Raw genomic sequence first — 24,826 nt, 5'->3', positions numbered from 1 at the left:
TACAAAAATTAGCTGGGCGTGGTGGTGCGCACCTGTAGTCCTGGCTACTCGGGAGGCTGAGGCAGGAGAATCACTTGAACCCGGGAGGCGGAGGTTACAGTGAGCCGATATCGTGCCACTGCACTCCAGCCTGGTGACAGAGCGAGACCGCGTCTCAAAATAAATAAATAAATAAAATTTTTTTAGCTTTTTTTTTTTTTTTTTTGAGGAGAAAAGCTGGCCCATTAACATATAGCGTACTTGACAATGAAAAGTAAAAAATTCTCCATTTTGGCTTGGTAGACTTTGCCCGCCTTTGGCAGTAAAATTGTTACTCTATTGTTGATTTCTAGTACAATACGCTGGTAACACGAGAATTTTCAGGGCCTTTCCTGCCTCAAATAAAAAAGCAGCAGGTGTGTGATTAGTCAATATTGTGTTTATCTCTGTGAGATTCAAATTTTCCTCCTAAAAGCATTATCACGGTGCAACGTCACTTTTGTATTCCTTCATTTGAATAATTCCTATACATTATTATGGTTTAAAAAGTAAGTCTAAAGGTGGCAATATCCTAACACTGAAAGCAGTGTATTTTTACTTGACTTATTATTATGAACACATTATGTCACTGCGCATTCATGTGGTGTGATGGGAAATGATCAAGTCTTCCTTTTTACCAGGTGATCAGACTCTGAGAATATGGGATGTGAAGGCAGCAGGAGTCAGAATCGTGATTCCCGCACATCAGGCAGAAATCTTGAGTTGTGACTGGTGTAAATACAGTGAGGTACAGTGTATGGCTCTATCCTAAGCTGCTGTCCTTCCTAATGTTAAAATGTTCTAAATTTTATTTATCTTTGTTTATGTGGACTTTGGTGGTGTTCCTGGACCATTAAGTTAAATTCTGTCCCTTTCCTTTCTAATTAATGATTGTGACTGACCTGCATTAGCATTAATTGGATATAAGTGCTCATAAAATGGGCAAAATAAGAAACAGAAATTTTCAGAGTTCAACAGTGCAGCCTTACTTGTTTGTTTTGGGAAGCTGCCTTACCAATTTATGTAATGTTTTTCTTTATTGCTCTTAACCCTGCAATTTTGTATCATCTTTTGCTTTTATTTCTTTTTCACTTTGCTAGTCAGGCTGTTGAACTATTTGTAATTTGATTTTTAATTTGACAGTCCATCAGTTTTTAAATTTTTCTGTTTTATCTTCCTTTTTAAGCCTAACCAATTTTCATGCCTCTGTAAGATAAGTGTCCATGTGCAACTTTTTTAAAGCTTCAGTTAACCACATGAGCATATGAATCAGAGATAGAAATGGATTAAATATGTGTTAATATACTACAGTCATGCACTGCATAACAACATTTCAGCCAATGACAGATTGCATATATGGCAGGGCCCTTAAGACATAATGGAGCTGAAAAATTCCTATTGCCCCCGAAGACCTTCTAGCAGGACAAGATGTGGAGGTAGAAGACAGTGATATTGATAATCTTGACTCAGTGTAGTCCTAAACTAATGTGTGTGTGTCTCAGTTTTGTAAAAAAAAAAAAAATTTAAATAGAAAAAAACTTATAAAATAAGGATATAAAGAAAGAAAATATTTTTGTATAACTCTACAATGTGTTTGTGTTTTAAGTTTTGTTGTTATGAAGAATCAAAAAGTAAAAAAAGCCAGGCATGGTGGTGGGTGCCTGTAGTCCCAGCTACTCGGGAGGCTGAGGTAGGGGAATCGCTTGAACTGGGAGCCAGAGGTTGCAGTGAGCCAAGATCACGCCACTGCACTCCAGCCTGATGACAGAGCAAGACTCCATCTCAAAACAACAACAACAACAACAAAAAATTTTTTAAAAAATAGAAAATTTATGAAGCAAAAAATTATAGTAAGCTAAGGTTAATTTATTATTGAAGAAAGGAAATTAAATAAATTTAGTGTACAGTAATGTTCTAGGCGTTCCCATTCACTCACTACTCATTCACTCACTGACTCACCCAGAGTAATTTCCAGTTTTGTAAGCTCCATTCATGGTAAGTACCCTACTACCATATTTTATCTTCCATACTATATTTTTACTATACCTTTTCTATGTTTAGATACAGAAATCCTTACCATTGTATTACAGTAGCCTACAGTATTCAGTACAGTAACATGCTGGACAGGCTTGTAACCTAGGAGCAATGGGCTGTTTCATCTAGCCTGGGTGTGTGGTAGGCTGTACCACCTAGGTTTGTGTAAGTACATCCATGATGTTCATGCGAAGATGAAATTGCCTAATGCCACATTTCTCAGAGCATATCCCCATCATTAAGTGATGCATGACTGTATTTATGTCCCTGAAGTAGTCTGTTGACCGTGAAAAATACATAAAATATATGCTTTGTTTTTTCCCAGTTTTAAATTAATTAAAGCTAAAAGAACATTGTACTGATAGAGTTCTTTAAATAAAAATAAGTAAATTAAGTTATTAATAAGTACATATGCAATGATATTAATCTAAACATTTCAATGCTGATGACTACAGTTTCAAAGTCATAAATGAATTTTTCATATTGGAAAATTAATTATGGCCTGTATGTTAGATGTTTGGGAATTCTAAACAAAGATGCTGATAGACATTTGAGAGTGGTTTACAAAATTTATTTTCTAAAAACTGAAACTTTTCTTCAAATTAGCTTACACTAAAACCCAACATAGTCAGACAATGTTAGGTTGGTGCGAAAGTAATTGCAATTTTTGCCATTACTTTCAATGCAAAAACTGCAACTACTTTTGCACCAACTTAAATCCTTTGCTGTTCTGGGTTATGTGGGGTGGACTGAGTGTGGACCCATCACTTGACCTATTCAGTTAGGACCTCTGGGTTCACTTGGGGCTCTAGATAGCAGAATTTGTAAAGCCAGAATAGATAAGAGACTCACCACTATTTGATTACATTCTTGAATATGATTAGATATTGTATTAAGAATTGTGGTCCAAGAGGGTTGGAAGCAATGATTAATTTAGATTTAGAGAACATGGAAAAATTTAATTCATAGCCTTTGCTTTTTCTGATGTACCTAAATGAACAGACCTCTTGCCTTTTAATGCCTGGAAAAACCTCAGAGTATGTTGAAACCCTTTTTTGTTTGTTTGTTTTTTAGAGACGAGGTCTCACTGTTGCCCAGGCTGGTCTCAGACTCCTAGGATCAAGTGATCCACCGGCCTCGGCCTCCCAAAGTGCTGGGATTATAGGAGTGAACCACCGCACCCAGTCTTGAAAACCTTTTTTAAATTTTTATTTTTTTTTTTAGAGGCAGAGTCTTGCTCTGTCATCCATGCTGACGTACAGTGGGGTAATCACAGCACATTGTAGCCTCTAACTCTTGGGCTCACACAATCCTCCTGCCTCACTCAGCCTCTCAAGTAGGTAAAATTACAGATGTGTGTTACCAAGCCTGGCTAATTTTTTAAAAATTTTTTGGGTAGATAGGGTGTTGCTTTATTGCCCTTGCTGGTCTCAAGGTCCTGGCCTCGAGTAATCCTCTCACCTTTGCCTCCCAAGGTGCTGGGATTCCAGGGAAAACCATTTGAAGAGAAAGCTGGACTCATTTGTCAGATAAAAATTTTAATCCCCTGTGTACTTACTGCCACTTCTAAAAGTGGATTAGAAAATCCACAGTGCTATTTGGAACTATGCCCTTTCCAGCTGTGTGTAGTGTTCCATCGTGTACATAAAGCATATTGAGTTCTTTTTCTCACAAGTCATATTAATTTTTTGCTATTAATGTCTATGTTGATTCCTGTCTGTACTTGTTATACAACTTTTCAAAAATGGCTCCTGGGTTCATATTAAATAATTATCAGAAAGTAGATGTTGTTTCTAGTAGGAAAGCCTGCATACTGTTTTATTGCAAAGATGTCACAGTTTATGCTTCTCTGAATTGTTTTTAGAATTTGCTGGTGACAGGCGCGGTTGACTGTAGTTTGAGAGGCTGGGACTTAAGGAATGTACGGCAACCAGTGTTTGAACTTCTTGGTCATACCTATGCTATTAGGAGGGTGAAAGTAAGTTTTCATCTTTTCTTTTATGTGTAGAATAAAATTACATAAATATAATCAATGAAGCATATATTAAGAAGTGTTCTGGGTTTAGGGATTGGAGTTACTAATTCTTTTTTATATGTGTTTATTTGAATAATTATTGAATGAATTTGGGCAATGTAGACATTCAATACTTAACGTTAAATAAAAATCTTTTTCTCATTCTTTCACTCCCAATCTTATTTCCTTTAATATTATTCTTTTAACTATAGTAATTCACTTTTAGTATTATGTTCTTTATAAGTTTGTAATCAGCGAGAGTCTCTTTGTTGAAACAGGTGTAAAGAGATGGTTAATTCTTCCTTTTTCCTAACATGATAACATACATGACTGTTCACAGATGTTTGGGATATAGAAAGTTTTCTACTCTGTGAACAGCAGAGGATGAGGTAAATTTTTAATGATGGTCCCAGTAAATTTCTCTGGGTTGTAAGATGACTTAGGTTAGTTTCCTGGCTTTCATTTAGGCAGGTTCTGCTAAATGACTGTGGAAAGCATCTTATTAAGTGACATCTCCCAATTTCATCCTTTTTTTTTTTTTTTAACGTTAAGGGTAAAAAAGTACCTTATTGATTATTTTAATAAGATAATTATGTTATTCCTACTATTTTAAAAATTCTAAATTTTTTTTTCTTTTTTTTGAGATGGAGTCTTGCCCTGTCACCCAGGCTGGAGTGTCGTGGCACGATCTCGGCTCACTGCAGCCTCTGCCTCCTGGGTTCAAGCAATTCTCCTACCTCAGCCTCCTTAAGTAGTTGGGACTACAGGTGTGCGCCACCATGCCCCGCTAATTTTTTTGTATTTTTAGTAGAGATGGGGTTTCACAGTGTTGGCCAGGCTGGTTTCGAACTTCTGACCTCAAGTGATCCACCTGCCTTAGCCATCCAAAGTGCTGGGATTACAGGCTGAGTCACCATGCCTGGCCAAAAATTCTAAATTTTTAGTTAAGTTAATATTTTAAGTTTCTCTGGCTGCAATGCAACGTAGGAGACACAGTGCTGTTTTATTTCTTAATAAAAATTTGTTTTATGTGGACAAGTTTTAGCAGTTGAAAAATATGCTCTATGTATATTTCAGAGTGATTCTGAGAATGAAATAAGGTAATGTAGTGAAAATACTTTGCAAACTAAGTGCTGGTCAAATGTAGTTATATATGTGTATTTAACTATTAAAGTGCTGGTAAGACAAACACTGAAGAAAGGTAATTGCAGAGGTCAATTTATTAAGTACATTTTTACTCATCTAGAAGACGTTACTTGTCTTTAAACTTGCATTTTATCCTTGATATCATTTTCCATTAGCTGTAATATACAAATAACATAAAAATATCTTAAAGGTGTTTTTATTTAACATTTAAATGTTTATTTTGATAACTTGTGATTATAGCAATCATATATTTGTAAAACTGGTAAATGATATAATTATATATTTGTACTATTATATAATTAAATCCCTTATATTTATAAGAGTCATTTTTGTTTGTTTGTTTGTTTGTTTTTGTTTTCTTTGAGCCAGAGTCTCTCTGTCGCACAGGCTGGAGTGCAGTGGCATGATCTTAGCTCACTGCAACCTCCACCACCTGGGTTCAAGCAATTCACCTGCTTCAGCTTCCCGAGTAACTGAGATTACAGGCATATGCCACCATGCCCAACTAATTTTTGTATTTTTAGTAGAGACAGGGTTTCTATTAAACCATGTTGGCCAGGCTGGTCTTGAACTCCTGACCTGAGGTTATCTGCCCTCCTCAACCTCCCAAAGTGCTGGGATTACAGGTGTGAGCCACCGCACCTGGCCTATAAGAGTCATTTTTGGTTAGCCAGTATGAAATTGTATTTAATTTTTCCAGAATAGCAACATTTTGGGAATATTTTATTCTAAGTAAGTTCTAAAAAGCTTGAGGGATAATTTTCTTTGGAGAATATAAAAATATTTTTCCCGAAGATGGATACTTAAAAGGCCAGAAGATTTTGGCCTCAAATTAAAGCATATATGCTTTGGAAAAGCATAATGTTAAGTGACAGCTCTGACTCAAATTTATTATAATGTTTATGGAATGATCTTAGAAAGCAGTATTATAATCACAGCTGACTTCAAAAAGGGTTTTTTTCCTTTTTTTTTTTTTTTTTTGTAGTTTTCGCCGTTTCATGCTTCTGTGCTGGCCTCTTGCTCGTATGATTTTACTGTAAGGTACAGTGGTTTTTAATACATTTCCTTGTGAAATACCAGATAACATTTTCATCTTTGCAACTTTTATAAAAGATAATATGATTACTCTTACTAACATGAAAATAATCTGAGATGGGTACATTTAAATATTTACTAGGATTAATATTATATTTTTCCTGTTTTCACGATCCAGTCACATGTATGAGTAAATTTTTTCTCTTCAAGTATTAACCTGGCTATTCTGTTTAAAAGCCGTCTTTTCTAATAGATGTTCCTATGGTAACACTTTCCTGCACTATGGATCGCATAGCCAATATCTTCGAAATTTAGATTTAGAAATTTGGAAATTTCATATCTTCAGGTCTAATTATATGAGTCTTAAGGCTAAGATTGCTTAGATGAAAAAAACAATGAACATGAATGTATGATTTTTTGTGAATGTAGATATATGAACATATATGTGTATATATGTGCCTGGGTATCTAGATAAGAGTGTGTGTGGGTGTGTGTCTCTATTTATGCTTCCAGTTACAGTTCCACACCACACAGGATTTATTTTCTCTTTCCAAATTTGTAACTTTTGACTTCCGTTTTATTCACAATGTATTTTCTTATGTGTTAAACCCTGTAATGCTTAGAAAGTAGTTTCAGAATTGCAAAGCCATACCTTTGAAAAAAAGAATCTTACTGATTAGAGCTCAGCACTTGCTTAGAGTTTTTTTGTCTTTAGTTCAAATACCATATTCAGAAGTTACTTAGGTTAATTCTCCCCTTCTCTGTTAGAGTGTGGTTATATTACTCACTTGAAACATGGTTTGATTCCTTTGTTTCTGTTTGTATTCAATTTTAGGGTTTTCCTCCCATCCTTGTTGATTTTGTCTAGGCAAAACATTGACATGGTTTCAAAAGTCAAGATGTACATAAAGATATATTCAGAAAGGTGTCATTTCCCCCATTCTATTTCCTCAGCCTTTCTGTTTTATTCTGTTCCATACTCTATAGGTAACTAGTCTCACTCATATACATAGACAGATATATATTTTCTCATTTCCCCCTTTCTTACACAAAGAGTGGGGTACTTTGGATACATACTCCTTTAAATTTTGCATTTTTCACTTAAAATATATCCTGGAAATCATTCTATATCAAAGAGATCATTCTCATTCTGCATAATACACCATTGTGTGGATGTACTGTAGTTTATTTGGCTACCCTCCTATCTATGGAGATTTAGCTTGTTTTCAATGTTTTGTAAATAAACAGTGCCACAGTGAATGATAGCTTTGTGTTATTGGAGAATTAATGTCTGGTATTCCTAGAAGTGGGATTGCTGAGTTAAAAGGTAAACACATGTAATTTTGTTAGATGTTACTGAATTTCCATCCATAAGGAATATGCCAATTTTGATACTCAGCAGCAATGTTTGAGAGTACCTGTTTCTCTGCCATCTAAAGATCATTGATTCATTAGGGTTTTCCAGGTGTATGATCATATCACCTGCAAGTAAAGGTGGTTCTACACCTTCATTTCCAATTCTGACGCCTCTAATTGATTTTTCTTAAAATTGCCTCCACAAATACCACTAATACAGTGCTAGTTTATAGAGAATGTCTGATTCCTGATACAAGTGCAAATGCCTTTAGTGTTTCTCTATTAAAAATAAGATTCTGACTGTGATGCAAATTATATATATTTACTTGTTTGTCATACTAAGAAAGTATGCATGAATTCCTATTTTCTTGAGTTTTTTTTTTTTTTTTAATCAGAAATGGATCTTAAGTTTTGTTGAAGGCTTTTTTTGCCCAGCATTTATGGAGATAATCATGATTTTTCTTCTTAGAGATGATGTACTATATTAATGGATTGAACCAACCTTGCATTCCTGGAGTAAGTCTCTCATGCTCTTTGTGTATCATTTTCTCACCATGATGTTGAATTGTGTTTGCTAATATTTTATTTAAAGCTTCTGCATCAGTAATCAAAGGTGATATTAGTTGCAGTTTTCTTTCTTTTTTCCTTTTGTTTATGTGTCTGCATTTTACTTGCTTCATAAAAAAGAATTAAGAAATTTTCCTTTGTTTCCAAAGCTCTGGAACAACTTGTACGGCATTGAGGCTGTTTGGTCTTTGAATCCTTGGTAGGATTGCTCTGCGAAACTAGTGAAGCATGGTGCTTTTTGTGGAGTACTTTCTTGATAACTTCATTTCTTTTATGGAAATGAGTCTGTTTAAACTTTGTGTCTCTAATGGGATCAAGTTTGGAAATTGTCCCTTGCTTGTAGGTTTTCAAATTTATTTGTAGACGTGTCTGTAAAGTGGGTGGACACAATGGCTCATGCCTGTATTCCCAGCACTTTGGGAGGCCAAGGTGGGCAGATCACCTGAGGTTAAGTGTTCAAGACCCGTCTGGCCAACATGGTGAAACCCTGTTTGTACTAAAAATAGAAAGATTAGCCAGGCGTGATGGCAGGTGCCTGTAATCCCAGCTATTTGGGAGGCCGAGGCAGAATTACTTGAGCCCATGAGGCGGAGATTGCAGTGAGCTGAAATCGTGCCATTGCACTCCAGCCTGGGTGACAGAGTGAGAATTTGCCTCAAAAAAAACAAATCTGTGACCTTCAAGAATGTTGTAGGATTTCTTCTCTTTTATTGGTTGTTTTACTCTTGTTGTTTCTGATTTTGTATCTTTATGAGTTCTTTGGCTATCTAGTGGTATGTTTATTTTGTTATTTTTCTTCAGCAGGCAGAATTTTAATTTATTAATTAGAACTACTTTTTTCAGCCAGGTGCAGTGGCTCATGCCTGTAATCCCAGCACTTTGGGAGGCTGAGGTGGGTGGACCACCTCAGGTCAGGAGTTCAAGACCAGCCTGACCAACATGGTGAAACCCCATCTCTAAAAATAAAAAATTAGCTGGGCATGGTGGTGCATGCCTATAATCCCTGCTACTGGGGAGGCTGAGGCAGGAGAATTGCTTGAATCCAGGTAGCAGAGTTTGCAGTGAGCCAAGATTGTGCCATTGCACTGTAGCCTGAGCAACAAGAGCAAAACTCCGTCTCAAAAAAAAGAACTGCTTTTTAAAATTAATCACTGCCTTTATTTTTATTATTTCCTTTTTGGTACTTTGTTGTTCTTTTTTTCAGCTTCTTGAGGTGGGAATTTATTTGTATTCTTTCATTTTGTTAATAAAGTGTTTAAGGCTATAAATTTTTTTCTGGTTGTTATTCAAACTATAGCCCATAGATTCTGATATATAATGTTTTCATTATCATTTAAAAATTTTTGTAAGTTTTGTTTTGCTTGCCTTTTCTTCCAAGAATTGTGTAATAGGAAATTACTTAGTTTCCATTTGAAAATGCCTTTTAACTTAAAAAATTTGTTAATAATTTCTAGTTTTATTGCATTAAAATCAGAGAATACTATTTTAGTCATTCAGTTTTATGGAACATATTGACATTTGGGGGAAGTGGAACCTAATAAATGATCAGTTTTTGTTAATGTTTCATTTGCAGTTGAGAATAATGTATATTCTCCATTTTCAGGCTGTTAAGTTCAGTATATAATCATCAGCTTACAAATTGTTTATGTTGTTTAGGCTTTCTGTATCCTTTCTTATTATTGGTCCACTTAGTCTGAGAATGGTATGTTACTGAGAGTGGTGTGTTAAAATCTCCTATCATTAGCAGGCTTCTACATCTCCCTGCATCTTTTGTAGTTTTGACTTTATAGAAACAGATGCTGTGTTTCTGGTATGCAGATATTATAATGTATATGGCGAATTGAGACGTTTAGCATTAAAGAATATCCTTGTCACAGTTAATGCTTTTTGTTTCAGTTATGCCTTGTCTCATATCAGAATCGTTGCCCTCGCTTTCATATTGTGTTTACTTTCCAGATACTTTCCCCCATACGTTTATTTTGTTTTTGTTTTATCATATATTCAGTTCTTTAAAATTTTTTTAAATTATACTTTAAGTTCTGGGATACATGTGCAGAATGTGCAGATTTGTTACATAGGTATATACATGCTATGGTGGTTTGCTGCACCCATCAACCAGTCATCTACATTAGGTATTTCTCCTAATGTTATCCCTCCTCTAGTCCCCCACCCCCTGAAAGGCCCCGATGTGTGATGTTCCCCTCCCTGTGTCCATGTGATCTCATTGTTCAACTCCCACTTATGAGTGAGAACATGCAGTGTTTGGTTTTCTGTTCCTGTGTTAGTTTGCTGAGAATGATGGTCTACAGCTTCATCCGTGCCCCTGCAAAGGACATGAACTCTATTGATAATTTTTTATGGCTGTATAGTATTCCATGGTGTATATGTGCCACATTTTCTTTATCCAGTCTATCATTGATGGGCATTTGGGTTGGTTCCAAGTCTTTGCTATTGTGAACAGTGCTGCAATAAACATACGTGTCTTTATTGTATGTGTCTTTATTGTAGAATGATTTATAATCCTTTGGATATATACCCAGTAATGGGATTGCTGGTTCTAGATCAAATGGTATTTTTGGTTGTAGATCCTTGAGGAATCACCACACTGTCTTCCACAATGGTTGAACTAATTTACACTCCCACAAACAGTGTAAAAGCCTTCGTATTTCTCCACGTTCTCTCTAGCATCTGTTATTTCCTGACTTTTTAATGATTGCCATTCTAACTGTTGTGAGGTGGTATCTCATTGTGGTTTTGATTTGCATTTCTCTAATGACCAGTGATGATGAGCTTTTTTTCGTATGTTTGTTGACCGCATTAATATCTTCTTTTGAGAAGTGTCTGTTCATATCCTTCACCCACTTTTTGATGGGGTTGTTTATTCTTGTAAATTTGTTTGAGTTCCTTGTCGATTCTGGATATTAGCCCTTTGTGAGATGGATAGATTGCAAAAATTTTCTCATATTCTGTAGGTTGCCTGTTCACTCTGATGATAGTTTGTTTTGCTATACAGAAGCTCTTTAGTTTAATTAGATCCCGTTTGTCAATTTTGGCTTTTGTTGCCATTGCTTTTGGTGTTTTAGTCATGAAGTCTTTGCCCAGGCCTATGTCCTGAATGGTATTGCCTAGGTTTTCTTCTAGGGTTTTTATGGTTTTGGGTTTTACATTTAAGTCTTTAATCCATCTTGAGTTAATTTTTGTATAAGGTATAAGGAAGTGGTCCAGTTTCAGTTTTCTGCATATGGCTAGCCAGTTTACCCAACACCATTTATTAAATAGGGAAGCCTTCCCCCATTGCTTGTTTTTGTTGGGTTTGTCAAAGATCAGATGGTTGTAGGTGTGTGGCATTATTTCTGAGGCCCCTGTTCTGTTCCCTTGGTCTATATATCTGTTTTGGCCCCAGTACCATGCTGTTTTGGTTACTGTAGCCTTGTAGTATAGTTTGAAGTCAGGTAGCATGATGCCTCCAGCTTTGTAGGATTGTCTTGGTATGGGCTCTTTTTTTGTTCCATATGAAATTTAAAGTAGTATTTTTTTTTTTTCTAATTCTGTGAAGAAAGTCAGTGGTAGTTTGATGAGGATAGCATTGAATCTGTAAATTACTTCTGGCAGTATGGCTGTTTTCACGATATTGATTCTTCCTATCCATGAGCATGGAATGTTTTTCCATTTGTTTGTGTCCTCTCTGACTTCCTTGAGCAGTGGTTTGTGGTTCTCCTTAAGAGGTTCTTCACATCCCTTGTAAGTTGTATTCCTGGCCTAGGTATTTTATTCCCTTTGTAGCATTTGTGAATGGGAGTTCACGTGTCATTTGGGTCTCTGTTTGTCTGTTACTGGTGTATAGGAATGCTTGTGATTTCTGCACATTGATTTTGTATCCTGAGACTTTGCTGAAGTTGCTTATCAGCTTAAGGAGACTTGGGACTGAGACAATGGGGTTTTTCTAAATATACAATCATGTCATGTGCAAGCACAGATGATTTGACTTCCTGTCTTCCTATATGAATAGCATTTATTCCTTTCTCTTGCCTGATTGCCCCGGCCAGAACTTCCAACACTGTGTTGAATAGGAGAGGTGAGAGAGGGCATCCTTGTCTTGTGCCGATTTTCAAAGGGAATGCTTCCAGCTCTTGCCCATTTGGTATGATATTGGCTGTGGGTTTGTCATAAATAGCTCTTATTATTTTGAGATACATTCCTTCAATATGTAGTTTATTGAGAGTTTTTAGCATGAAGGGTGTTGAATTGTATTAAAAGCCGTTTGTGCATTTATTGAGATAATCATGGGGTTTTTGTCATTGGTTCTATTTATGTGATGGGTTACGTTTATTGATTTGCGTATGTTGAACCCCCATACCTTTATTTTTAAACAATTTTGTTGAACCATTTTGTTCTAGGTATGTCTTTGTATAGAGCGTATATTAGGATCTTGCTTAGTGAACAAATAGTCTTTTTATTAGAATATGTAAGTTTAACTCTTTCATATTTCTTGATAAAAATGTTTAGCATCGAATGTGTCATATTTTATGTTATGATTAGTATTTGTATTTTATTTGCTATGTTTCTGTGTGTGATGTGTTTTTCTGTTGTGTTTTGTTTTTTTTCTTTGACTTAAAATTTTTTTGACATTTAGGTAAGTTTTTATGTGTTTGTTTTAGTGGTTGCCTTTGGTGTTACAACTTTTTAAATGTCTTCATAAGTTTTCTTAAAAAAAACCATTTATTGCCTGGTTGTAAGTTTTTCATTATATTTTTGTGAGATCCCTCCTGTTTCTTATATAATAACCAGTGAACTTGTTCTACTTTCCCTTTTTATTTTTCCCTTTTCCATCAAATTTTGTTTTATTTATGCTTTGTTAGAACATGCAACATGTAACATATAGCACATAGCATATGATATATTTTTACTTGGTTTCTACCTTTGTTTTAGTCTTAAATGTATAATTAAATATATTAAATGCTCATTATCAATTTTTTTTGCCTGAGTTTCCCCCATTATCTGATGCAGTTTATCTTGAGGAAATGCCGTAGATTTCTCAGGAGGGACGGATGGGCATAGAATTCTCATGAACTCTCGTATGTTTAAAACTATTTTTCTGTAGTTTTCCTACTTGGAGGATAGTTTAGCTGAATATAAACTCCTTGATTTACATTTCTTTCTTTGAGGTTTTTGAAAGTGCTACTATGTTTTTACCTTGTTTTCTATGTCGTTTTTGAGAATTCTGATGCCAGTCTAATTTTCTTGTAGTTGTAAGTTGTTTGGCACACTCCCCACGCCGCCCCCCCCCCACCAACTCCTTTCTTCCTCCTCAAGACCCCTGGGGGGAAAAAGAACCCTTGTTGCATTTTTGTTTTTCTTGCTGCAGGCTCAGTGAGCTCTTTAAGTGTATAGATTGGGGTCCTCTTTTATTCCCAGAAAGTTTTTTTGATTATAATTTTAAATAATAGTTCTACTTAATTGTTTAATTTTCTATGGAACTCCCATTATATATAAAAGGACTCTCCTTTACTTGTGTTCTGTATCAGATACTTTCTCTCTGATAATTTTTCCTTCTTCCTTTCTTTATCTCATTTTCATTTTCTTGGTTGTTTTCCTGTTGTCTTCAATGCCCTTGTTATGCTTTTGTGTGAATCTGTTCTTCTTGGGCCCCAATGTAATTCTGTGTTTATTTGTGAAATGATTTTGCCTTTTTTCTTGTATTTCTTTCTTGAACTCAGTCAGGTCTGTTTCAGTTCTTTCTGTTTTTGTCCACTTCTTTGTTGTTGAGTTCCTAATCAAGGGTTTTGTTGGTTTTTGTTGGTTTTTTTTCTTCCATGTCCCCAAGTGCTTGCTTGAAGATATTTGATTCAATTTAGAATATGTTACGGTTTTCTGCTTTGCTTTTTTTTTTTTTTTTTTTGAGGGTAGTTTTTGTCAGATGAATTGTTAGAATTCTTGTAACCATTTATTTGTGTATGTGTGTTTTTAAAAATAAATAAAGAATTTTTTTGTCTCTTTTGCTTTTTTTTTTTTTTTTTTTTTTTGAGGGTAGTTTTTGTCAGATGAATTGTTAGAATTCTTGTAACCATTTATTTGTGTATGTGTGTTTTTAAAAATAAATAAAGAATTTTTTTGTCTCTTTATATCTGTGGACAGGGTTGATGGTTTGAGGTTTGCACCTTTCCTTCCTTTTAATTTCCTTTCCCCCCTAAACTATCAGCTTTCCAAGATCACCTCCCTGTATCCAGTGTACTTTAAAATCTGTAATCTAATCTTTATTATGCCTTTTTTCAGTATTTTCACTCATAGGATGCACTTTCTCTTTCTCATGATGGTTTTATGTCAGCGTTAGACCTAATCCTAGCTCCTGCCCTCTCTGTACCATTCAGTGTTCCCCTAACTGTCCTTGCCATTCACACAGGCTTGCAGCTGGAACAAGGAGGAGAGCTCATAAGGATTCTGTTTTGATTTTTCTTCTTACAGTTAATTTGAAGTTTGGATGTGTGGAAGACCTGAGGTTTGTGTAGTTTTATTTGTTCTCTTTGTTGTTCTGTATTGGTTTTTGTAAGAATACAGTAACAGTTTTGGATTTACACAGCCTCATTGCCTAGACTACCCACATCTCCTCTCTCCTTACTTCTGAGTCCATATTAGATATGGCCCAGTCTATATAACTTTGTTTGTATAAAATGTACTTCCAATAGAATAAATTACAAAGCCTTGAGACGCATTTCATGCCTTAACTTGGTTTTCTTGATTCATTCAATACAAGCAGGCAGACAACTGGGAAGCATAATCACATGGAGGCTCCCAGCTCTCAAAAGTGTACTATAACCAGGCTTTTGTTTGTTTGTTTTTAGTATTCTATATAAAATAATAAGTAGTGATTATAGATTTTTCAACTTGGGAACCAACTAATGGCAACACAACAGAAAGGAAGAAACTGGAACTGCGGAGCTAGATGACTGACCGGAGGTGAAGGCTGTGCATGTAGATTTGGACACCATTTACTTACTGATAGTTCATTCCATAAGAATGAATAAGCCAAAGGGAGATAAGCATACAGAAAGAACAAAAAATTCCTTTCTTCAGGAGGGAATTCATGTTGGAAAGCAGGAAGGAGCAGCCCACCAGGAACAGGAGGAAACTTTAGAGCGTGCAATAGTCACAGAAGCTGTGGGAGGAGGGGCTTTCAACAAGGTGTGAATGGCTAGTAATGTCAGATCCACCAGATAGGTTAAGCAGGATAAAGAGAGAACTTGGAATCTTCTCTTACATATTGTCGCTCATGGGTTCAAAAAGATTTCCACATACAGGATCTTGGAATTCGAACATCTTTCTGGGAAGAAAGCATAAACTGAGATGAGACATTTAATCTTTTGGTGATCTCATATTTGGTATTCTTAACAGTTTTAATTGGGACATCTTAAATCCATTTGGTGCTTTGTTTCTGATTAAAGAGAAAAATCTAATGACTACTGAGACTTTCTTCTCAGAATTGTCATTATGATCTTAATCGTACTGACTGACCACTCCCTGTTTTATGTATTTAAGTTCCCCTAAACACCCTGTGGGAAAATGCTTTACTTTTGTAGATGTAAGTTTGTCTCAGGAATGTTTGTTAACACTGGATGTGAACTACATTTCTGAAAATCTTGGGAGTATCAAATCATGCTCAGAATCCTTACTTTCCTCTCCACTGTTAAGTGCTGAGTCTCTGAGTATGGATGGGGGAGGGGGAATAGGTATTTAGTGCTCCTGGTGAGGGAGGTGGCTTAGGTCATGGTCCTGAGACCAGATCAAAGGTGTTGTAGCTATATTTGTAAGCACTTGGGAAAATTGAGATTTGTAGTTCAATAATAGGATATCTTTAACATAAGTTAAACATAAAGTTAAAAAGATATTTGAAAGCAATGATCCTGTATAACTTAGAGTCCAGGTTTCTTTTATTAATATGTAATATGGCAACTAGTGACATCTGTGCTCACAAGCTCACAGGGTGATTACAAGAATTATATGAGAAGATATTCTTGAAAATACTGTGATAATTCTTAATTGCTTTTCCCTCTCTTCTTCTTTTTTTTTTTTTTTGAGACAGTCTCGCTGTCACCCAGGCTGCAGTGCACTTGTGCGATCTTGGCTCATTGTAACCTCCACCTCCAGGGTTCAAGTGATTCTCCCACCTTAGCCTCCTGACTATCTAGGACTACAGGCACACACCACCACCCCCAGCTAGTGTTTGTATGTTTAGTAGAGATGTGGTTTTACCACGTTGGCCAGGCTGGTCTCGAACTGACCTCAAACGATCTGCCCACCACAGCCTCCCAAAGTGCTGGGATTATAGGCATGAGCTGCCACACCTGGCCCTTTGCCTCTCTTCTAAAGCCATCTTCCCAACCCTATTCCCTGCACATTCAGCAAAAAATCTTACCTTTAAAATAATAATAATGGGACTCAAGCACAAATTATCTTAATTTCTAAGCTAGGCCTGCGGATTTTCTCTAAATCTGTACCTCTTCATTCCTCCTGTTATTTAGAACCCTTAGACATGCATGCTGTTGATCCCTCATACTTATTTTCTTCAGGACTTTACGCCGTGAAGCAACCTCTTCTCCCCCCATATCTCTGTATATCTTTAGTGTCCAAATCTCTGGTGACTTTCCTCAGCCTGTAACATTTTCCTTCATCCTGCATTTGACTTTAATTCCTCTCTTACGTCTCTCTTTTTTTCTTAGCCAAGCTTTTAGTGTCCCCATAAGCTTCCATCACCAGGGCCATTTTAAGGTCTTCACTGTCCCAGGGTACTCTATGTTGGAGGTCTTACCCTGGATCACTTGAACCTATACAATGGATCCACATCACTGATTAAATAGGGTTAGTTATTTTGAAAAGATTTGTGGCTTTTGCTTTTGAAGTGATTTGCATTGAGTAACTCACTTATGATTGATTATGATTTTTTGGCAATCATTATGCTTGCTAAGGAATTCATATGAAGTAAAAAAAAAAAAAAAAACTCTAACCTAGAAATTGTTTCCAAGTGGAATGAAATGTTTCTGAGTGCCAGGTTTATCAATTAGTAATGTTGATTTATTAATTTTAAATTTAATTATTTTAAAAGTTTAATTTAAATGTTCAGCTCTCAGGCATTTTGTAGACCTTTGAAAGCTTATAGGCATAGGCACTTACAGTTCTTCCTAATGGCACAACTGGCTTCAGTCCCTACTTTTTTACTGAAATTGCTCTGGCAAAAACCACTGGCAACCTCTGTAAAACCCAGTCTAGTCCACTTGTCAGCATTTGTCATGCTGAACCTTTTTCTGTTTTACACTGTCGATCATACCTTCCGTTCTGGAAACTCCTTATGCTAGGGATTCCATGTTCTTTTTTGTTTATTTGTTTTACTCTCCTCTGACCCTTCCTTCTTCGAGTTCATCATAGAATCTCCTTCCTTTCCCCTTAAACTTGGTCATCTCCCTTTGGTTTAGAACTTTTTTTTACATGCCCATTCTAAATGATGGTTCCAGCCCCTTCTTCCAGGTCTGGCCTTTCTTGAGAGCCTTAGGCCTGCATATTCTGCTGTATCTGAACACAGGCACCTGAGTGTCCAAACAGGAATCTCATACTGAACTCCTTCTTTGCTTGTTTATCTGTGTTATTTATCTCAGTTAATGGGAGCCTTATCCCTATTCAAACAAGCCAGAAACCTGGAATTCTCCTTTTTCTTGAAAAATTGGTGAACATTTTCCCACTACAAAGTGGAGCATTGCTTCACAGGCAGTATATAGAAGCAGCATCATTTTTTTAGAAATATAATTTTAATTTTAACATATATTGTAGCTACTAAATTACTGTTTCACCTCCATACTGAATGTAACTGGAGGCTAGTGATTGTATATTCCAATATAAGATTATTGAAGACTTTTTTGTAACAAGAAAAATAAATAGAAAAGGAAGCCAAAATCATTTGAAAACCCTTCACTTTTGACTATATTACATGTATGTATATTTGTAATTTTCAACACATGTCAAGAATAAGACTTTAATCATTCTAATGCCTGTGGGAGTCTAGTCTCATTATTTGAATGCGGTGACCATTGATTGGAAAGGTCAGAAAAGGTGCGTTTTTGGTGGATTTTTACTCCATGTGATATGAGTTAAATTTATCCTCTGAAGAATTTTAAATCTGATTGGATTGATGATATTTTTAGTGTCAGAAAACCATTTTAACAAGAAGAAAAATATTTCAGATATAAGACCAGCAATAACCTGTTTAATTTTTAGCACTGATAACTATACAAATACTACCTTTAGATTCTCTGGATGGCTAATATTTGTAACACAAGCTTTTTACTTTATTTTATTTATTTATTTGCAATTGCAAGATTTAATAGAGTGAAAACAGAGCTCCCATAAAATGGGAGGGGACCCAAAGCAGGTAGCCGTTGCTGGCTCGAATGCCAGGGTTTATATCCCAATCATTGTCCCTCCCCCTGTGCTCTCAAGTGATAAATGATTGGCTATTTCTTTACCTCCCGTTTTTACCTAGTTAGCATTTTAGTGAGCTCTTTTTACTACCTGATTGGTCGGGTGTGAGCTAAGTTGCAAGCCCCATGTTTACAAGTGGATATGGTCACCTTACCAGCTAGGCTTAGGGATTCTTAGTCGGCCTAGGAAATCCAGCTAGTCCTGTCTCTCAGTCCCCCTCTCAACAGGAAAACCCAAGTGCTGTTGGGGAGGTTGGCTGACGACTGCCCTAACTGCTTCCTGCTGAATTGGGGCGTAGTGAGGGTTGTGCAGTTGAGATTTCCTTGGGAGGGGTGCCTTCGACGTCATTAACATTGGAGCATGGGCTAGCAGGCCAGTCCAAGGGTCCGCAGTAGATCTCAGTCATGGACTGCATCTGGGGCTCCGTTTGAAGAAACATTTGTAGTTTTACATCTTCGATTCTGGAAGAGACAAACCTAACAAGGAGGTTAAAGATACAGGGATTGAAATGTATGGCCTGCAGTGCAGGGCATTATTTCTTTAGCACACTTCATAGGCCCTGGCTATCTGCTTGATAGTTTTGAAAAGGCCTGGTCCAGTAAATAATGATTTGGCCATCTGATAAGTGCTATCAATACCCAAGTGAAAGGTCTGGTGAAGGGTTTTAAGTAATTTCCATTGGTTAGCTGCAGGCAAAAGTATTTTCCCTTCTTGGGTGGCTAGCCATCCTGAGGAGAGGAAACTATATCCTCTTGAGGTTCCCCTTTCTATTTCTCTTGCTGAGTACTGGGGCTTGGTTTCCCAGAAGGAATTACCCCATACTAGGGGTCCTTCTATAAGCATTTCTGCTGGAGGGTCCTGCCTTGTGGCTCTTTTGGCTTCAATAGCCACTTGGCAGTTCCCTTCTATTTCCCTTTCTTTTCCTTTCTGATGACCCTGGCAGTGTAAGACTGTCACTCTTTAGGTTTCTGTACAGCTAATAATAATCTTCTAATGGCTTACTGATGTTTGATAAGTGTTCCCTCGTAAGTTAGGAATTGCCTTTCTCTCCATATTGCTGTATGGGCATGGAGGACTAGGTAAGCTTACTTAGAGTCTGTATATATATTTACCCTTTTTCCTTCTCCTAATTCTAGTGCCTGAGTGAGGGCTATTAGTTCTGCCAGCTGAACGCTAGTTCCTGGAGCGAGCAGGTTACTTTCAAGTATTCCATTATCACTGACCACTGCATACCCCACTTTTTGAAGTCCTTTTTCTACAAAGGAACTTCCATCGTATACAAGTTGAGGTAGGGGTCAGTCAAGGGAACCTCTATAAGGTCCCTTTGAGTGGCGTAGATTTGAGCAATCACCTGTTGACAGTTATGTTCTATCTTTTCTTCATTGTCTGGAAGAAACGTGGCTGGGTTAAGAGTTGCTGAAGTATGCAGTTGCAGCACTGGCCCTTCAATTAATAGAGCCTGATATTTAAGCAAATGGTTTTCTGACAGCCACAAGTCTCCTTTAGCAGTGAGTATGCAGTTTACATCATGAGATGTCCACACAGTAAGATCTCTTCCCTGTATCATTTTAACTGCTTCAGATACTAAGACTGCTACTGCGCCACTACCCGTAAACAATGAGGCCAACCCTTTGCCACTACATCAGTTTCCTTACTCAGGTATGCCACGGGTTGCAAGCTGGTCCCTCGGACCCGTGTAAACTCCTAGAGCTATTCCTGTTTTTTCTGTGACGTATAAAGAAAAGTCTTGCCCCGTTGGCAAGCTTAACCCTGGGGCTTGGGTTAGGGCCTTCTTTAGGGTCTGGAAAGCTGCTTCTGCTTCAGAAGAGCTAATATACACAAATGCTGGCACATAGTAAGTACTATGTAAGTGTTTGCTACGTTTGTCATTATTAAGGCTAGAATAGGTGGTGACAGAAGGCTGTCTCATTGGGCTTGAGGCCATTTCAGCTTTAGTCTTCAAGAGTGAGGTAATAATTTTTATTTCACAGCAGCAAGAGCAAGCAGCCCCATCTAGCCTTTTGTTGTCCTCTGCTCCTTGGAGGTGAAAGAGAAGTACAAATTGGGGATAGGAAGTTATCTAGAATCAGCTCTGTCCCTCCACATCCCTGTTCTTTGGAGATATTTAGGAACGTTCTATAGATTAGACATCTATTACGTAGTGGGGTGAGCATGTAGACCTTTGAGTGAGTCATACTTGAAGTGAAAAGCTGACTCCTCTATTTACTAGCTGTGAAATATGGGAAATGAACTGTGATCTACCTTGCTGGGATGTTCAGAGGATTAAATGAAGTAGTATCTGTAAATACTCTGGCACATAGTAAGAGCTCAAAAAAATAGCAGATGTTTTAAATGAGAATACTAGTAGTGATAATGTTTCCCATTTTAAAATGTAAGTACTTTAGGGAGAGTTAAGATATATAATCATTCATGCGTTACCTAGCATTACATTAATAACATAATTATATTGCTTACAGTCACGAAGGAGCTTTGTGAATAGGAATTTTCATTGCACTGTAAAGGTGAAGTAGGAGAGTGAACCTAGTGAATATGGTGCAGCATGAACCAGGATAATGGTCACACCATACAAAGTTGAATATGTTTGGGCATTTGATTCAAATCTGTTCCCAGAGGGGCTGAGCGCAGTGACTTATGCCTGTATTCCCAGCACTTGGGGAGGCCAAGGCGGGAAAATTTCTTGAGCCCAGGAGTTCGAGACCAGCCTGGACGACATGATGAGACCCCACCTCTACAAAATTAAAACATTAGCCAGGTATGGTGGCACACACCTGTGATCTCAGCTACTTGGGATGCTGAGGCAGGAGGATCTCTTGAGCCCAGGAGATGGAAGCTGCAGTGAGCCATGTTTGCACCATTGTACTCCTGCCTGGGCAACAGAGTGAGACCCTATCTTGAAAAAAACAAACAAACAAAAAAAACCTGTTACCAGGTGACCACTTCTACTTCATTTCAATCTATTTAGAAATTTTCCCCTAAATTGTTACGTATTACCTACACACATTTGTTGAAAAAATTATTTCATAAGGAGGCAGCATGATGTAATAGAAAAAGAGATACAGCTTAAAATCCTGAATTTGCCATTACTAGCTATGTTATAATTTAATTATATATTACTTAATATGTAATTAATGTAATTTGGTTATATTTGATCTCTTATAAAGTGACTTAACCTCCCTGAGCCTTTGTTTCCTCAGTCATAAGATGTACTGTTATGAGATTTAAATATCAATATGTGCAAGGCTGTTCCCATAGTGCCTGGCCCATATCTGGCACTCAGAATTTTATTTTTTATTCCCATATATATTTTTTAGACTTTATTCTTGTTGTCATGTCACTGTAAATATGTTCTTACATTTCTGATCAAAATTGCTGAAAACCAGCAAAATGACAAAGTTATGATGTCTGCAGTTTATTTTTAAATGGTTCAGCAAAAATATTCCTTCATATGCATATGTGTAGAGAGAGAAAGATAAAACAAATGTGGCAAAATTTTAACAGTTAGTAAACTAGACAAAGGACATATGGGTGTTCATTTTATTCTTTGAGGTTTACTGAGGGTTGGTAATTTTCAAAATAAAAACACTTGAGAAAAAAGCAAGCTGTATTTACTCATGCAAAATAAGAGCCTGAGATACCTTCTAGTTAATGTTATTATTTAATGATATCAGTTTAATTGTAGAATAAGATAACTAGCTTTATTATATTGTGTTAAGTGAGAAAATGATTTTTAATTGGATTGTAGTAAACTTAAAATCTTAAAGTAGAGGATGCAGAAATACCTTTTATCCTTGTCACAGATGCTCTCATGGGATTTGCCCTTATCTAGTAAGTGTCTTAACTTTGGTGTGGCTGATGGGCTTTTTTGATCCTTATGTTTATTAGCACAGAGATTTCCACAGGCAGATACTTCTCTTTCTTCCCCTTCCCCTTAAAAAAAGGTCAGCCAAAGTAAATAGATAGTATAGTTGAATATGTACTCTGCCTCACAAACCTTTCATTTCAACTTTACCTAGTCCCCCTTACCAACAAAAAAAGGTCAGTCAGAGTAAACAGATAAGAAATGTGGCTGAGTATGAGCTGCCATGCAGCTTCAGATGATCATTTTACCTCATCTTTTAAGATGGTTGTTTTTAATTCGTCTACTTTTGTTCATCAAACCACAAGAAATCATGTGGCTAATGATATGACACTGTTTGTTAACATTAGCAGGAACTACAGTTAAATTCTTAGGATGATCAGAGATTTTTAAAATGTGCTGTGCCTTCAGATATCTTGGCTAGAAATGTCTTTGTAACCCTATCGCTCTTTCTCACTTTGTGAGACAGGTTCACCACACCTCACCAATGACTTTAGAAAAGCATCTTAATAGTCGTCTTTGGTTTCCTTTTAAGAAACGGAATATTTGCATTGTGTAATCCTTGCAAGGATATTTTAGTACTGAATTTATTCTGTGTTAATAAAGCACATTGCTTGACAGGGTGGGACTTCTCTGTTTTATTGTTTTGTCCCTGACTCCTGGGATGTGGATATACTAAGTACATGTTTATACATGTAAGTGAATTCGAATTAAATGAAAAATTGTGATATCCTTTGGTCACTCTGACTGTAGAAGCTCAAACACTTGTATTTTAATATGGTTTCCGCTTTAAATATTTCTGAAGCAGTCATTAATAAAACAATTTAAGGTGGAAAGTCCTGTTGGAATGCAAAATCTTTTCCAAGGAGAAAACTTGCTGTTCAATTGTGGTTAAGTCAGCACTGACTAACTAATAGAATGTTAGTATTTAGCACATTTGGAACCATCGTATTTCCTGATTGTTGACTAAAGTGACAGATAAACATTTTTATTTTTTTCTGCAAATCAATTGTAATATGCAATATACTGACAAATCTCTAAGCTTCATATACCTTTGGGTTAAGATACATATTTGTATGTATGAAGCAATAACTCCCAAGTTTGTTGATATGTTAGTTTTTTAATATGTCCCAAAAGAGTTTTTCCATTTGACTTGTTTAAATTAGAAAATTATTGTGTTAATTACTATCATACTGGAAAGATCTTTTCATGAAGTGAAGTATACTTTTGTAAGTTAAGTACCAGATGAAAATGAAAATAATTTCCTATAAAATGAAACAACATACATTAATTGGAAAAAAACTTGTAAGACTTTTGGTTTTAAATAGCTTGCTTTATAACTGCAGAGCATTTGCAGAATTATTTGTTACTAACATTTTTCTTTAAGAATCAAACCAGATCCATGTCTAATTCATAACCGAATGCAAGCACATGAATAAATAGATAAATCTAAAAGGAGCGAGGAATGTTAAGCCTTAGCTTAATGCAGTGTAAGTCACTGCTTTGAACTTTGAATTCTGCTGATTAGTTCCTACAGAAAATTTATGGACTTTGTCAGTTAATTTGCATCATACTTTTAAAAAATCCTATTGTGCGGTTTCAGTAGGGCAACTGAGTAGATTTTGTTGCTTGTATTTGTATTTTTAAATGTAGATATTGCTTTTTCTCATTTTTCAGAGTAGGAAGTCAAAAGATAATATCTGAAAATGACAAAATAAATGAGCTCCATGAGCAATATTATTTAGAAATGTAGAGTAAAATATCAGAAGAAGCAACTAAAAGAATTTAGAGTGATTGCCTCTGAGGTGAAAGATTGAAAAAGTACAGCAGGAAGCTGCTGTTTTCTGTTATAAACCTTGTAGAATTAGTTGACTCTAATCTGTGCAATTATAGTTTTTAAGAAAAGGATAATTGAGCAGAAAACCTGTCTTTCCCTCTCTCCGTTATTTGCACACATAGTAAGCCTATTTACTTAGACCAACTGGGTACTGCCAGTCAGCTGGTAGTAGTTTACACAGTTCCCAGAGAGCACAAGGATGAATAATGCACCCTTTGAGGCCTGTCTGGAAATCCTAGAGTGTGGCAACACTAAATATTCTAAAATGGAATTCTTAGAGATTGGACTTCATGAAATGAACCATATGGAAAATAAAAAACTGTAATTATTCATCTATTTTCATCCTAAATAAAATTCAGCAGAGTCCCTTATCTTTCTCAACTATATTATTTACAGTATGTGTGTCTGTGCACACATATGTAAAACAGAAACCATCGTTAGATAGCTGAAATATAAACGGGGGAATGTTTCTCAGACT

The 24,826-nt window shown here is 36.3% G+C and overlaps 1 protein-coding gene across 1 annotated transcript in view; it reads left to right on the top strand.

The window, feature by feature from the left end:
- PEX7 (peroxisomal biogenesis factor 7) overlaps positions 1–24,826 on the top strand; it is a 114,599-nt gene that overhangs the window by 61,125 nt on the left and 28,648 nt on the right. The window contains exons 10-12 of the mRNA XM_011962180.1: positions 660–766; positions 3,917–4,030; positions 6,198–6,253. Of these exons, the coding sequence (XP_011817570.1) occupies positions 660–766; positions 3,917–4,030; positions 6,198–6,253 (277 nt within the window). The remainder of the gene's footprint in view (positions 1–659; positions 767–3,916; positions 4,031–6,197; positions 6,254–24,826) is intronic.

Source organism: Colobus angolensis, unplaced genomic scaffold, assembly GCF_000951035.1.
Source record: "Colobus angolensis palliatus isolate OR3802 unplaced genomic scaffold, Cang.pa_1.0 Scaffold58, whole genome shotgun sequence".
In the NCBI taxonomy this organism is placed as follows: Eukaryota; Metazoa; Chordata; class Mammalia; order Primates; family Cercopithecidae; genus Colobus; species Colobus angolensis.
Note: the sequence above shows the minus strand (reverse complement) of the source record. Positions and strands in the feature narration are given on the sequence as shown.